Source organism: Euprymna scolopes, chromosome 17, assembly GCF_053919585.1.
Source record: "Euprymna scolopes isolate OS-2025 chromosome 17, ASM5391958v1, whole genome shotgun sequence".
NCBI lineage: Eukaryota > Metazoa > Mollusca > Cephalopoda > Sepiida > Sepiolidae > Euprymna > Euprymna scolopes.
Genome location: NC_136498.1, coordinates 68,158,000 through 68,170,303, shown reverse-complemented (window position 1 = coordinate 68,170,303; position 12,304 = coordinate 68,158,000). Strand labels below are relative to the sequence as shown.

Here is a 12,304-nt window from a genome sequence, read left to right as displayed (position 1 = left end):
ACTGTGTTCTTTGAGATAATTAAACATTTTACATTAAATAAACACTAAAATATCTAACCATTACATACTGCAAGAGTACCACTTCTTACATTTCTGCATTTTTTTTTTTTGTGGGAGTCAATTGCTGTACTAAGAATATAAGACACATGCATTTTCTCTTTTTATTAGACTTTTCCATGACACCAAATTAAGCCACAGCAATGCGTGGCAGGGTAAAGCTAGTTAATAATAAATAAAAAATAATAATTTCTAATTATCAAATTTATATTAGAAGTACATGCATAATTTATTAATACAGAGATGAGGGTTTTATTGTAAACTTGTATATTCTTACAAGAACGTTTGCTTCCTCTGAAATAACATGGCTTCCCATGTTGGGAAATTTATCTTAATTTCAATGGGTTTTTTTTCTGTTAATCACTTATATACCTCATCAATCATTTTATTTGCTTTTGACAAAATATAATTGATTTAAGTAGAAGTTTAGGAGTTGAAATCTCACATTGCCTCAACTACTTTTTATAATTATCCTCTTTAATTCATACTTAATGTTCTACTAATGGACAATCAACCTCACCAGGTGAACATGTTCCTGACATTAGGACAATAGTTAGTTTGTTTGATGTGCATTCCATCATGAATACATACACCAAAAAGTTCTTTTTAAAGATTTTCTGTATTTTTGTCTTGAAAATGGGTTTAATTCTAAATAAGCACTGAACATTGTCCTCACATTATTGACAAAAATTAAAGACAGAAAATACAAATTCAAATTCTATGTAACTTAATTTCATTTTTTAGTAAAGTTTTGCCTTTGCATCTTATTAGCAAAAGATCATTAAATATTATGTCCTTTTTTTATGTGAACTTTTTTTTTTTTTTTCAGGTACCGTTTAGCACAATGGTGACACTTCTTTGTATGTGGTTTGGTATCTCTTTGCCTTTAGTGTTCTTGGGATACTTTTTTGGTTTCAGAAAACAGGTAAACATAAAATGTTTATTTTATTTTTTTTATACCCCCTCTGAATAGGACAAATTGGAGATAACAAAAATTTACAACACACTTTTTATATCTATATCTTTTGTGTGTGTATATATATATATTTATATATTTTATTACTGTTTGTTTTTGAAATATTGTTAATTGCTAAGGATACTCATCATTCTTCTTGACTATATTCCATATATAGTAATCCCTCAGGTTGATATCTCAGGAGCTGGTGCTTACTTCCTTCATATTGCAGGAAGATGTAACATAATCAAAGGAGATCAAGATGAAGACCACAGTACACAAGTTTTAGGGGAATGTTGAGGCAAGCCGCACATGGTCTTACATTACATAAGGATTAAATTCATAAGGATTAAACTAGTACCTCTAAATGAGGAACATTCTAGCCTTTTAAAAATGGTCTGGGCAGCGCTGTTAGCATCCTGCATTCAGGACACCTCAGGTAATAAACAATAAATTTCACCCAAAAAACGAGATGCAAATCCCGGGAGGATGGACCTCCGAGGACTCCCCAGAATTAATGCCTCAGCCCACCAGATAAAAAGCCACTGAAATGACCCAGTTTCTGCTGGACTGATTTATCAGATTGAAATCTCAGCTGACATGTATCGGCGATCGGATCGAGTAGCTAAATAAATTGTGCAAATCATTATTTCTAGGAAGCTAAGAAGTCAAATGTTAGGGCTTATGTAATTATGAACAATTTTTGCTAGCCATTTTTTTGCGTCGCATGGATTCATGATGTATCCTCCTTCACCTTTTTTGGCAGGAAATAATTTTTACTCCTCACATAAGACTTTTATTTGATACCTTTGTGGACAACCTTTCAGATATAGTTCAATCCGACGCATGGTATTCTCTTGCAATCAAAGCTCATCGATCATCTACGTTTACCACTAATGGTGTGCTATAATTGCCGAATAAATTCAGGTGTTCTGATTTTCAGTTTGTATAGAAAGAATGTCACATTTTGTTTGAGGATGGTGATACCTTTATATCTTAGGCCTTTAACTCTTCGAGTGACTTTCAAAAATGGCTCTATTTCTAAATTTCTATATTAAGCCTTTATTGTTACGAAGGATTCTGTTACTAATTCATGAGAACCTTTTATGAATATATAATTATTTCTCAGCATATCTTCCTCTGGTACTTGTACAGTTTAATCAAGACATTAAAAAATGAAAATATCAAAAAAGTTTACATTGTACGTATCTGCTTTGGACTGAAGATCTCAAAAAAAAAATTTCACTTAATTTGATGGAGTAGTTTTTTTGTTTTGTTTTGGGTTTTTTTACAACAGAAAAACATGTTTTTATGACAGCATGTTGAAGGTAGCCATCTTGGAATTTTTGAATACGCCACGGGGGAGATAATTCTGTTTAAAGCGCCGACACTCCCTCCCCATACTAGCTTTTCTTCCTAAAAATCAAACCTTTTGCTCTGTGTCATAATAAATTGTTTTTTCGCTGTAAAAAAAAAAAATACTTGATGAAATTAAGTGAAATTTTTTTTTGGTGAACTTTGTTCCATAACGAATACATACAATATAGCCTTTTTTCAATATTTTCATTTTTTAATGTCTTGATTAAACTGTACAAGTACACTTTCTCTTGTTTGATGAGGGTGTTTGTATCTAATTGAAATCAGGAACACTGACCTTTTTAAAAAGAATTAAGTACACACACCCTCGTCAAAGCAGACAATTTGACATCCTTTGTTGTGCACCATATATAAATGGCAGGTTTCTCTTCATGCATTATTTCAAATTGTTTCTTCAATGTTTTTAAGTTTGGAAGACTGAAGCTGTAAGATCATGACTATATTGTAATGCCATGTGCGGCTTGTCTCAACATTCCCCTGACACTTGTGTACTGTGGTCTTCATCTTGATATTGTTGTTCTGGCCATGTTACCATCTCTTGTATTGGCGATCGTCAAGGGTGCGAGCATGGGTGTACAAGTACATAAAAACAAAAGAATGCAGACGCACAAGAAAAAAAAAATTCAAGATGTATTATGGTGTTCTGTGTGCATGTGTAAGTTATGCTGTCATCGAAAAAGAACTTCCAAATGCTAGTGTTCATTTTTTAGGTCTTAGCTTATAAACTGAAACTAACGAAGGTAATTTGTCTGTTGAGGTATCATTGTCATTCGGTTGAAGTCGACTTATCTTTGGTCTGTACCAATCTATAGTCTAATTCTCTTCTGCAATTTGCCCATAGTCAAATTCTTTCGGAGGCCTTTCAGTCACTAACTGTCATAAACAGTCCTGACTTGTATTAACTTGTGTCCAGAAATCCTATGTCTGTTTTTTTGTCACTGCTCCCCCCACCCCCACCCCCAACCTTCATCTTATTCAATAGAAACTGATTACTTCAACATTCACATTCTGAGCCATTCCCATCTAACTACTTATTTTACTTTTGATCATCTTTGTGCCTCTTAGTGAATCATTTCTTTACTTTCTCCATGGTCTTGGCTCTAAAGTGGGGATGCAGTTCATAGTATCACAATGTGATAGGTGCGTTAGTACTTCCCAATTCTCCGAGCAGAGCTCTTAACTCGTGAAGAATCTGCTGGTGTAGTCTCATAAGGAAAAAGAATTCTGTGATGCAAATTTTTAAAAATCTTTTGATTTTTTTTTTCTTATGAATTTTTCTTATGTACCAAAGTTTAATTCAAATTTTGGTGATAATATTCCTACACAAAGTTCTTTATCTTTGTGAAGAAACCTCTAATATTTTTTTCACCTTAAAAATGTTAAGAAGCCTTTAATATTTTTCAAAAAAAATATAAATAAGCCTTTAATATTTTGAAGCACCATTGTTTAAAAAAAAAAAAAAAAAATTCTTTTTCATTAGCACTTTGACATTTTAGGACAGCGTCATAATGAACACAGCATTGCATTGGATTATATCTAGAGACATGCAATGTAGTCTCTCGCAACTTGTTCTTGCAGTTTTTTCTTGCAATTTGTTCAGTGTCTCATATGAATTTAAAAATTTTTTTTTTTTTTTTGGAAGAATGTCTTTCTTGTAAAATTTAATTTTTCATTATCATAAATTAAAAAATCAAACAAATATTTAAAAAAAAAAAATTATTTTAAGGTTCTTAATTTTCAGCATACTTACTTTAGTCCAAGAATTTTCTTTTTCTTTTTTGAAGATTTTTTTTTTTTTTCTTTGCTTCAGTGAAAGTAGCTCCTTGCTGTTGAGGGAACAAAATTTAATGTCTGTAATATGAGTTTTGCATGCTGGCTGTGCTATAAGAAATTAAAATATCCCCTTTTTTTGAAACTTTGTGAATATCAAATTATTATGAATTAAGAAATTTGAGAAGAGGATTAAAAAAACATTCTATGACTAAGTGGGTAATACCAAAAATTAAGAACCCTAAAATTGTGTATTTAAAAAAAAAAAGAAAAACATTATTCGGATTCTCAATTTGTAATAATTTTGTTTTCACAACATTAAAAAAAAAAAAAAAAAAAAATGGAGGATGTTTAATTTTACATGTTGATATGATTATTGTTCAATACTTTTCTCCTCCAGCCCTATCAGCATCCTGTGCGGACCAATCAAATACCAAGACAAGTCCCTGAACAGATGTGGTATATGAACCCTACATTAGGGTAAGCAATTTTTCGTTCTCCTTTTTCTCTAGTATAAAATTGACTAATAGGAAGGATAATATATCAGATGTAAAGCTAAGCATAAATCGATTTCACAAAATTTAGTAAAAATTGTCAACAAAATGTATGAAATCTCAAAACTGTTGTGCAAGGATTTGTGCTTTAATTTGGTCGCTGTTCATTATGGGCTGTCACAAGTATAATTGCTCAGAATTATCATACACATTTCACCCAATTCAACTTCCTTGATTTTTTGGTTAGGAACTATGTTCTGATACGCTTTTATGTTCTCTGTTAGTGAGGGAGAAATAGATTAAGACAGTTTTTATTTTTGTCTCAATTCCTTTTTTTTGGGGGGGGGGGGCTATATTTTTTCTTACATTAAAAACCAACCTGGTCTAATTCTGTTTTCGTGGAAAGTCAAGTAAATATGGACACTATTTCTGAAATATTTTTAACATTTGTTCTTTTGTATATAAAATGGTATTTAAAAATTTTTATTTAATCTTGGAAATAAGCATTTAATATATCCAGAATGAAACTGTTCAATTTTAAAAGCAGCCAAGTACTTTTTTTTTTTATGCACTTCAGTCATCGCTTATCAAGGCTTTACAGCCACTTAAGGATAAGGGTTAAGGAGTTTGTCAGATGAATGACAAAACAACGCTGAAGGTTGGTAATAATGGTTGAAATTTGGCAGAATTTGGTTATTTAAGACAACTTAACAAGAATTTGTTTACATTGGGTTTGAAAATGAACATGTTGTAGTCAGCTGGGAAGTAGTCTGTAATATTGTTCCACAAACGACTAATTCTTGGGAAGAAACTTGACTCATGGACATTACGATTTAGTTTTAAGTATACAAAGAAAGAAAGGAAAAATTATTTACAGTGATTGTGTTGCATATTAAGTCTATATAATTTTGTATGGTGTGTATATAACTATGACATTGCCGTTGGTTATCTGTCTTTGTGTGCACATGTATCTATACAATCATAAGTGCGTGTGTCTATACATATAGTCTATAAGATCTTAAGACACATACCTTTTCTCCTTTCTTCGGTTGGTGCTCCTTACGACAGTTGCTCTTCAATCTAGAAATCAAATGAAGCATGCTCCTAAGACACGACTTGTTTATTATTTGTAGACAGACTTTATTCAGGATCTTCCTTATTTCTGAGAGGGCCTCTGCATCGCTGAATCAATTTAGATCTTTTTCGTTTCCTCATCTTGACTGCAAGACCCTGTCCTCTAAATCTCGGGCTGTCTTTTGCTCTCTGACTCTAGTTCTGACTAATAACTCACTTCTCCCTTCTTTATATATTAGGGTTGTGAGGTGTGGGGGTGACCCTCAACCCAATTGACATTCCCACCTGTACTGGGCTGTACCAGCCGACTTGTGAACTCTGAACTAATAGCTACACTTGCTTGTCAGGTTGAAACCGTGTCATTGAATTTGTCAGCCTTATCTTTTGGCATCATTAAGTTATTTGGGCCAGGTTCGCGTTATCCGCGTACTGGGCATATAACAATTGTAGATGAGTTTTTGTTGCAAATGTTTTACAGGATGAAATCAGATTGGAGCAGTCAAGCACCTACCATGAAAATAAAAATATGATATCAAAAGACTAGCAACCATTCTTCTGTAAGAAAGAGGCTGTAGAGAAGAAAAGGACATCTTCCACTAGCTTTCAGAGTTGGTTTTGTATCCCCGTTAAGGAAGGAAAGGTGCTTTAAGCGGTACATGTCCAGATCTGGTAGCAATACTCCATGGCTTCAAAACCTAGTAGACAATGTCCTTTTTTTCCTCCTTGTGACCTCTTTCCTACAAAAGAGATGTTGTGAGTCTATTTCTGCTCTATCGTTATTTTCATAAGTTCTCAACTGACCTTCAATCCACGGTCCTCCCTGCAAAACATTCACAACAAGCACTCATCTAATTACAACCAATGACAATAATTTCCCCCCACTCTTTTTGCCTAAAACTAAATCCAAATTTCATGAACAAAGTTTTTCTAGAATTGATCACCTATAGAACTTTATTGCAGAGTTGCTTTCCAGCTGACATGGTCATTTTCAAGTCCAATATGAAATTATTGTTGAGCTGTTCAACTTAGGTAATTTCCACCTCTACCCATCATTATATCGTCTCACCAACCACCTGATACTTAGTAACACTTATTCTCCTCGAGTGGCCTTCAAGTCCTGATAATTGGTGACTCTGATGTAAAAAAAAAAAAAAAAAAAAAAAAATTCAACATGTCAGAATAATAGAGGAAAGGGAAATACAATTTAACTTTTATGATTTTTATATTTTTTGTGTTCTTTGTAGGACTCTTATGGCTGGCATTTTGCCATTTGGTGCTGTCTTCATTGAACTGTTTTTTATTTTCACTGTAAGTATTTCATTTAGAATTTAGTCTAAAACATGTCTAACTTTAAGAAGTATGGCATGGTTTGCTTGAAGCATTGTTAAAATTTACAGCCTAGAGAGAGGATTTGTTTCTCCACTGATGATGGGTTATTACCCGAAAGGACCTTTGGAATAAGTACCATCCACAGTTAAAAAAAATTCAGGTAGATAAATAAATATAAAAAAAGAAATAAATAAAAATAAAAAATTGAATTATTTATTTATCTGCTCATAAAGACTACATTCTTGCATTGTAAGCCTTCAAAAATACCTTTTCTCTCTAACTTTAGTTTCCTTTTAGGTATTATATCTAATATCAAAATATATATATCAAAACAGAATACAGTAGTTGTGAAATTAATGACTGAGGTATGGAGCATTGCATGATAAATTATTTACCTATCACTTAGGAGTAATTTGTGCTCTATCAAAAGCTTGGTACTGGTGTGGTTTTGGGATGCCTTACATGCTCTGCATCTCAGCTGGTTTGTCAGTGTACATGAAATCTTCTCCATCAACTCAATAATATACATAGATATCCAAGACACGGGAATGCATGGAAGATCAAAGAAAACCTGGCTTTGGTGCATACAAAATGACTTTATTGGGTTGGACTGCATGGAGAGTAGGTGGAAGATGTTTGGTGCTACTTACCCTAGCATCAGGGGCATCCATGTCACCTTAAATACAAAGACATGATGATATAATTTCTACTTGAGTCGTGCAAACATATTGAGGAACAGCTGCGGAAATGGATGACAATCATATGGCAGGATTTAGTAAAGCTCTCCGTTATGCAAGTTTACCCAAATATCTACCATAAGTATTACAAATAATTATGTTTACATGTGCATGTCTTTCTCAACATTTTTGATTAAAGTTATTTGTTTTATATAATTTTTATGGAAACAAATGTGAAAAAATAAAACAGTTACTGACTTTTAATTTATATGCTAATGATTTTCTTATAGCACTTCCAGTGAGACACTGGATAAATTTCACATAAAGAATTAATAGATAAATTTATCTTATTTGCAGGCAATTTGGGAAAATCAGTTTTATTATTTGTTTGGTTTCCTCTTCTTGGTCTTCATCATCTTAGTTATTTCGGTGTCACAAATCTCCATTGTCATGGTCTATTTCCAGCTTTGTGGAGAGGTAAATTAAATTTTTTTTTCTTTATTATTGTTTTCTTTTCCCCCCTTTTTCTCGTTTTTCTCCCCTATTTCTATCCCCCCCCCAGTTCTATTCCCCCCCTTTCCTGCCCCCCCCCCTATTTTTACCCCCCCCCCTATTTCTAGTTTTTCTGTTTTTTTTCCACCCTATTTCTAGCCCCCCCCCCCCCCCGACTCAATCTGACTCACCAGTTGACTAACTAAAAAGTTGATCAGTGTCCTTTTATAATTTTGGTGAATGGAAAGTTCCATAAACACTCCAAATGGAACCTCACAATTTAAAATATTCTAGAAGCTCTCGAAAAAGAACATTTTTATATTCTAATTTTAATGTAATGTTTTTAATAGTAAAAATCATACGTTTTCAATATTATAAGAAATTGTAATATCTTGATATTTTTGTGAGGAAAATGTGTCCTTTTTTTGTTTTTTCTTTTTTTGTTTGTATTTTTCATTTGTATTTTTTCTTTTTCTGTTTCATTTTTTCTTACTTTCCTTTTTTGTTCTTTTACAGTCAGGATGTATTTTTTTGTATGAATCTTGTTCATTTGTGAATTGATTTTAATGTTTTTTTTTATTTCTTCTACAGGACTATCATTGGTGGTGGCATTCGTTCATTGTATCTGGAGGCTCTGCAGTCTACATGTTTGCTTATTCTATCTTTTATTTTGTAACAAAGGTAAGAGTTTGTTGGACCTTCCATTTTCATAACCTCTCATTTTCAAAATTAAGATTTAGTTTGAAAAATCCTAATTTAAAATTAAATAAAAGTTCAGCTCTGCTGAAAAAATATAATTTCATGACTAGTGATGGTAATGTTAAAAATACCTAGAAAGAGGAAAGTTCCCCCTGTTCATTTTGTAGTCAGGAAGTTGAGTGTAACTTCACTTGTTGTGGTACTTGCAAGCACTGCGTATACAAAAGGTGCAGTGGGATTACTGGTAGTTTAAGAGGTGATAACCAGTTTGTGTGTTAGACAATAGACATGGATGAGAACTCTGCGGTGGAGAAAGTATATTTGAATGGCAAAGTTGTTCAGAAGTTTTGTTATTTTGGGGATACAATTTTGGTACAGGGAAAAGCAGGTGCTAATTTGAGCAGATGTGTGCAGAAGAGTAAACTTGGATGGCTCTGGCCACATTGAAAGAATGGATGAGAGCTCTTGGGTTAATAGATTTAAAACAATCGAAGTAGTAAGATCATGATGGCTGGATTAGTTTCTTGTTGGCTGTCTGAGCTTCTATCAGTTCTTCAAACTGTTTATTGGACAGGTTTTATCAAGTTTGCAGATTATTTATTCTAGTCTTCCCAGATTTTAAATGATTAGCCCTTCCTTCAGAGTATTTAGATATTGGAAGATTTTGACCGTGTAAAAATAGAAACAAAATTTGAGAATATAGCAAAAATTTCTTTGCTAGTATTTTATACACTAGATTTTTTTTCTCTTGTGAAAGATAACTTAAAAGTCCATCATATTGATGAATAAGTGGCTTTTTTTTTTCTTTTTTTTTTCTTTTTTTTTTTAGGAATTTATCTATAGAGATACAGTAATATTGTGCAAATCAAATTTGAAAAAAAAAATCCAAGTAAAGAAATAACTTCACTTTAATTAGCTTGAAAAAAAAACAAAACAACCTATTAATGCCACAAGAAAAAAGTCCTTCAATGTGTTTTTTCGTTTTGTTTTGTTTTCTTAGACATTTTGTTTAATTTGAATGCTGATTGGTTGCCTATTTCTATTTCAGTTGGAGATCACAGAATTTATTCCAACTCTTCTATACTTTGGCTACACACTGCTGATGTCATTTACGTTTTGGATCCTAACCGGTACCATTGGATTCTATGCAGCATACTTTTTTATCCGACGGATTTATGCAGCTATTAAAATAGACTGAGCCAAATTTATTGGCAGAAAAAGAACAGAAAAAAAATTTATAATAAAAACAAAAAAAAATAAAGAAGCCAAGGAGATTGGAGGGGGGGGGGTCACCCAAATAATGGATTTTTTTTTTTTTTTTTCCCCCAAACTATGAGAACTTTTTATCCAAATACTAAAATGATGAAAAGAAGTGACTGGGGGAAGGGGGTCTGTAATGAGAGGTTAGCACAGGACCCCCTCCTAAGGCGGTATGACCATGGATTTATTCTGATAATATTCTGCTTGGGCTGCATTTTTCCACATCACATTCATATATATTTATGGTGCATACGTACAATGCACAGAAATATGATTTAAAAAAATTTCTACACTTGTTTTGTGTCATACACCAAACATTATCCTCTCTCTCTCTCTCTCATCAAAAGTCTTTGGTTCACTTTTCTTCTCTCATATTTCCCAGGCCTCTATTTGTTGCTATCACGTAAATCCCTATTTATTTGCATGTGTCTTTAACACACACACACACACACACATATGTAAATATAAAACTTTATTTATACAGACATTTTTAGCTACACATTTGCAGACAGTCTTCAGTTCTATCTAGAAACCAGCTGAACTTCTTCAGACATCTATTCAATATAGATGCAAAAATGTAAGAGCAATTCTTTAAAAAGTTACATACAATTTTATGTCCATGTGATTCATTAAGCTAACATTTTAGAATTACAAGGCCAACCATCAAAATGTTTCTAGTATAAACATGTAATGACGCATTTTCATTTTTGCATCCATATTTTGAATAGTAGCCTAAAGAAGTTCAGGTCGTTTCTAGCTAGAACTGAAACCTGTGTAGCCAAAAAGTTTTGTACAAATAGTTTCGGTGTTTATTTAGAATTAAATCTATTTAAAAAAAAAAAGCTAAATTCTAGAAGAATCTTTATGATGTATGTACTCATCACAGAACAAAGGTGTGATATTCCAAAAATCACCTGAATTAAGTATTTTTGTTTAATATAGAAAATCATTTTTTACAATTTTGAGTGATTTTAGTAGTAAATTGTATCCATTACAAGGCTAATTTTGATCTTGATAGTTCGAATTGACTTTTCTTCTTATAAAACATGGCTGATCAAAACACTGTCTTGCTTAGTAATAAAATTTGTTTTTCTTTAAAAAAAAAAAAATTGATCAATTTATGTGATTTTTTGAATCTTTGTTATTTGACAGGCGCATACATCATAAAGTTTTTAAAAGATTTTTCTATATTTTTGTTTTGAAAATAAGTTTAATTCTAAATAAGCACCATAGTTTTATACCAAATAAATATGGCTCTATTTATTATTGCATACTTTTATATAAATACAGTAAGGATTTACTCGATTATATCCTGTGAGCATCCACTTATAAGGATATATATATATATATATATATATATAAAATTAATAAACTAAATAAGACTTAATTGAAATCTGTCCCAACTAAATTTAACATCTTCTGTTCCTGCTCCACTTCTCTCTCTTTCTGTTCCTTTTAACTGTTTTCAGGATGAATGTTTACATTTTGTCTGCTTCTGCTGTGTTTATAATCGGAATGTCCTGGAGGTGGGGGACTAACAATCTAAATTAAAGAATCTATGAACAAATTTTTTTTTTCTTTTAATAGAAAAAAGTCTGAATATGAATTATATACATACACTCGTGCAACTATTACTGATGGGTATGTATAAACAGTCTAAATGGTCTCTTGCATCCACGTACATTTTCTTTTTTAATTTAATGAAATATTTTTGATTGAAACTGGATTTTTAATATATTTTGCAAGCAAGAAAACAATGGCCAAAGAAGTTCTGTTAAACTTCTAAGTTCATCTTTTTATATATTTTTTTTAAATTTATTTTTCTCTAAATTCTTTTTGGTTTCTAAAAAACAAAAAATAAACATCTTTCTCTACTATTTGATTATCATTTCTTTTTGTACCAAGCCATGATCTTTTGGCGAGGAACAAAATATAGCATCTTTTCTGTCCTCATTCAGTGAAAGATGAAATCCTAGGCCTGATATCATTTTTATTTTTGTCTCAATTCATAGTGCCCCTACCTTTTTTAATTTTAAGTTTTTTTTCTGGGGAAGTAGATATCCTCATATTAAAAAACCAACCCTGTTTCTAACTTTGCCCTCATGGGAAGGCAAGTAGAT

General features: G+C 32.0%; 1 protein-coding gene across 1 annotated transcript in view; it reads left to right on the top strand.

Annotated features, from left to right (window-relative positions):
* LOC145296771 (transmembrane 9 superfamily member 4-like) overlaps positions 1 to 11,026 on the top strand; it is a 120,856-nt gene extending 109,830 nt beyond the window's left edge. The window contains exons 16-21 of the mRNA XM_080142825.1: positions 887 to 982; positions 4,560 to 4,639; positions 6,972 to 7,035; positions 8,091 to 8,210; positions 8,817 to 8,906; positions 9,973 to 11,026. Of these exons, the coding sequence (XP_079998951.1) occupies positions 887 to 982; positions 4,560 to 4,639; positions 6,972 to 7,035; positions 8,091 to 8,210; positions 8,817 to 8,906; positions 9,973 to 10,122 (600 nt within the window). The 3' untranslated portion in view covers positions 10,123 to 11,026. The remainder of the gene's footprint in view (positions 1 to 886; positions 983 to 4,559; positions 4,640 to 6,971; positions 7,036 to 8,090; positions 8,211 to 8,816; positions 8,907 to 9,972) is intronic.
* The last annotated feature ends 1,278 nt before the right edge of the window (positions 11,027 to 12,304 follow it).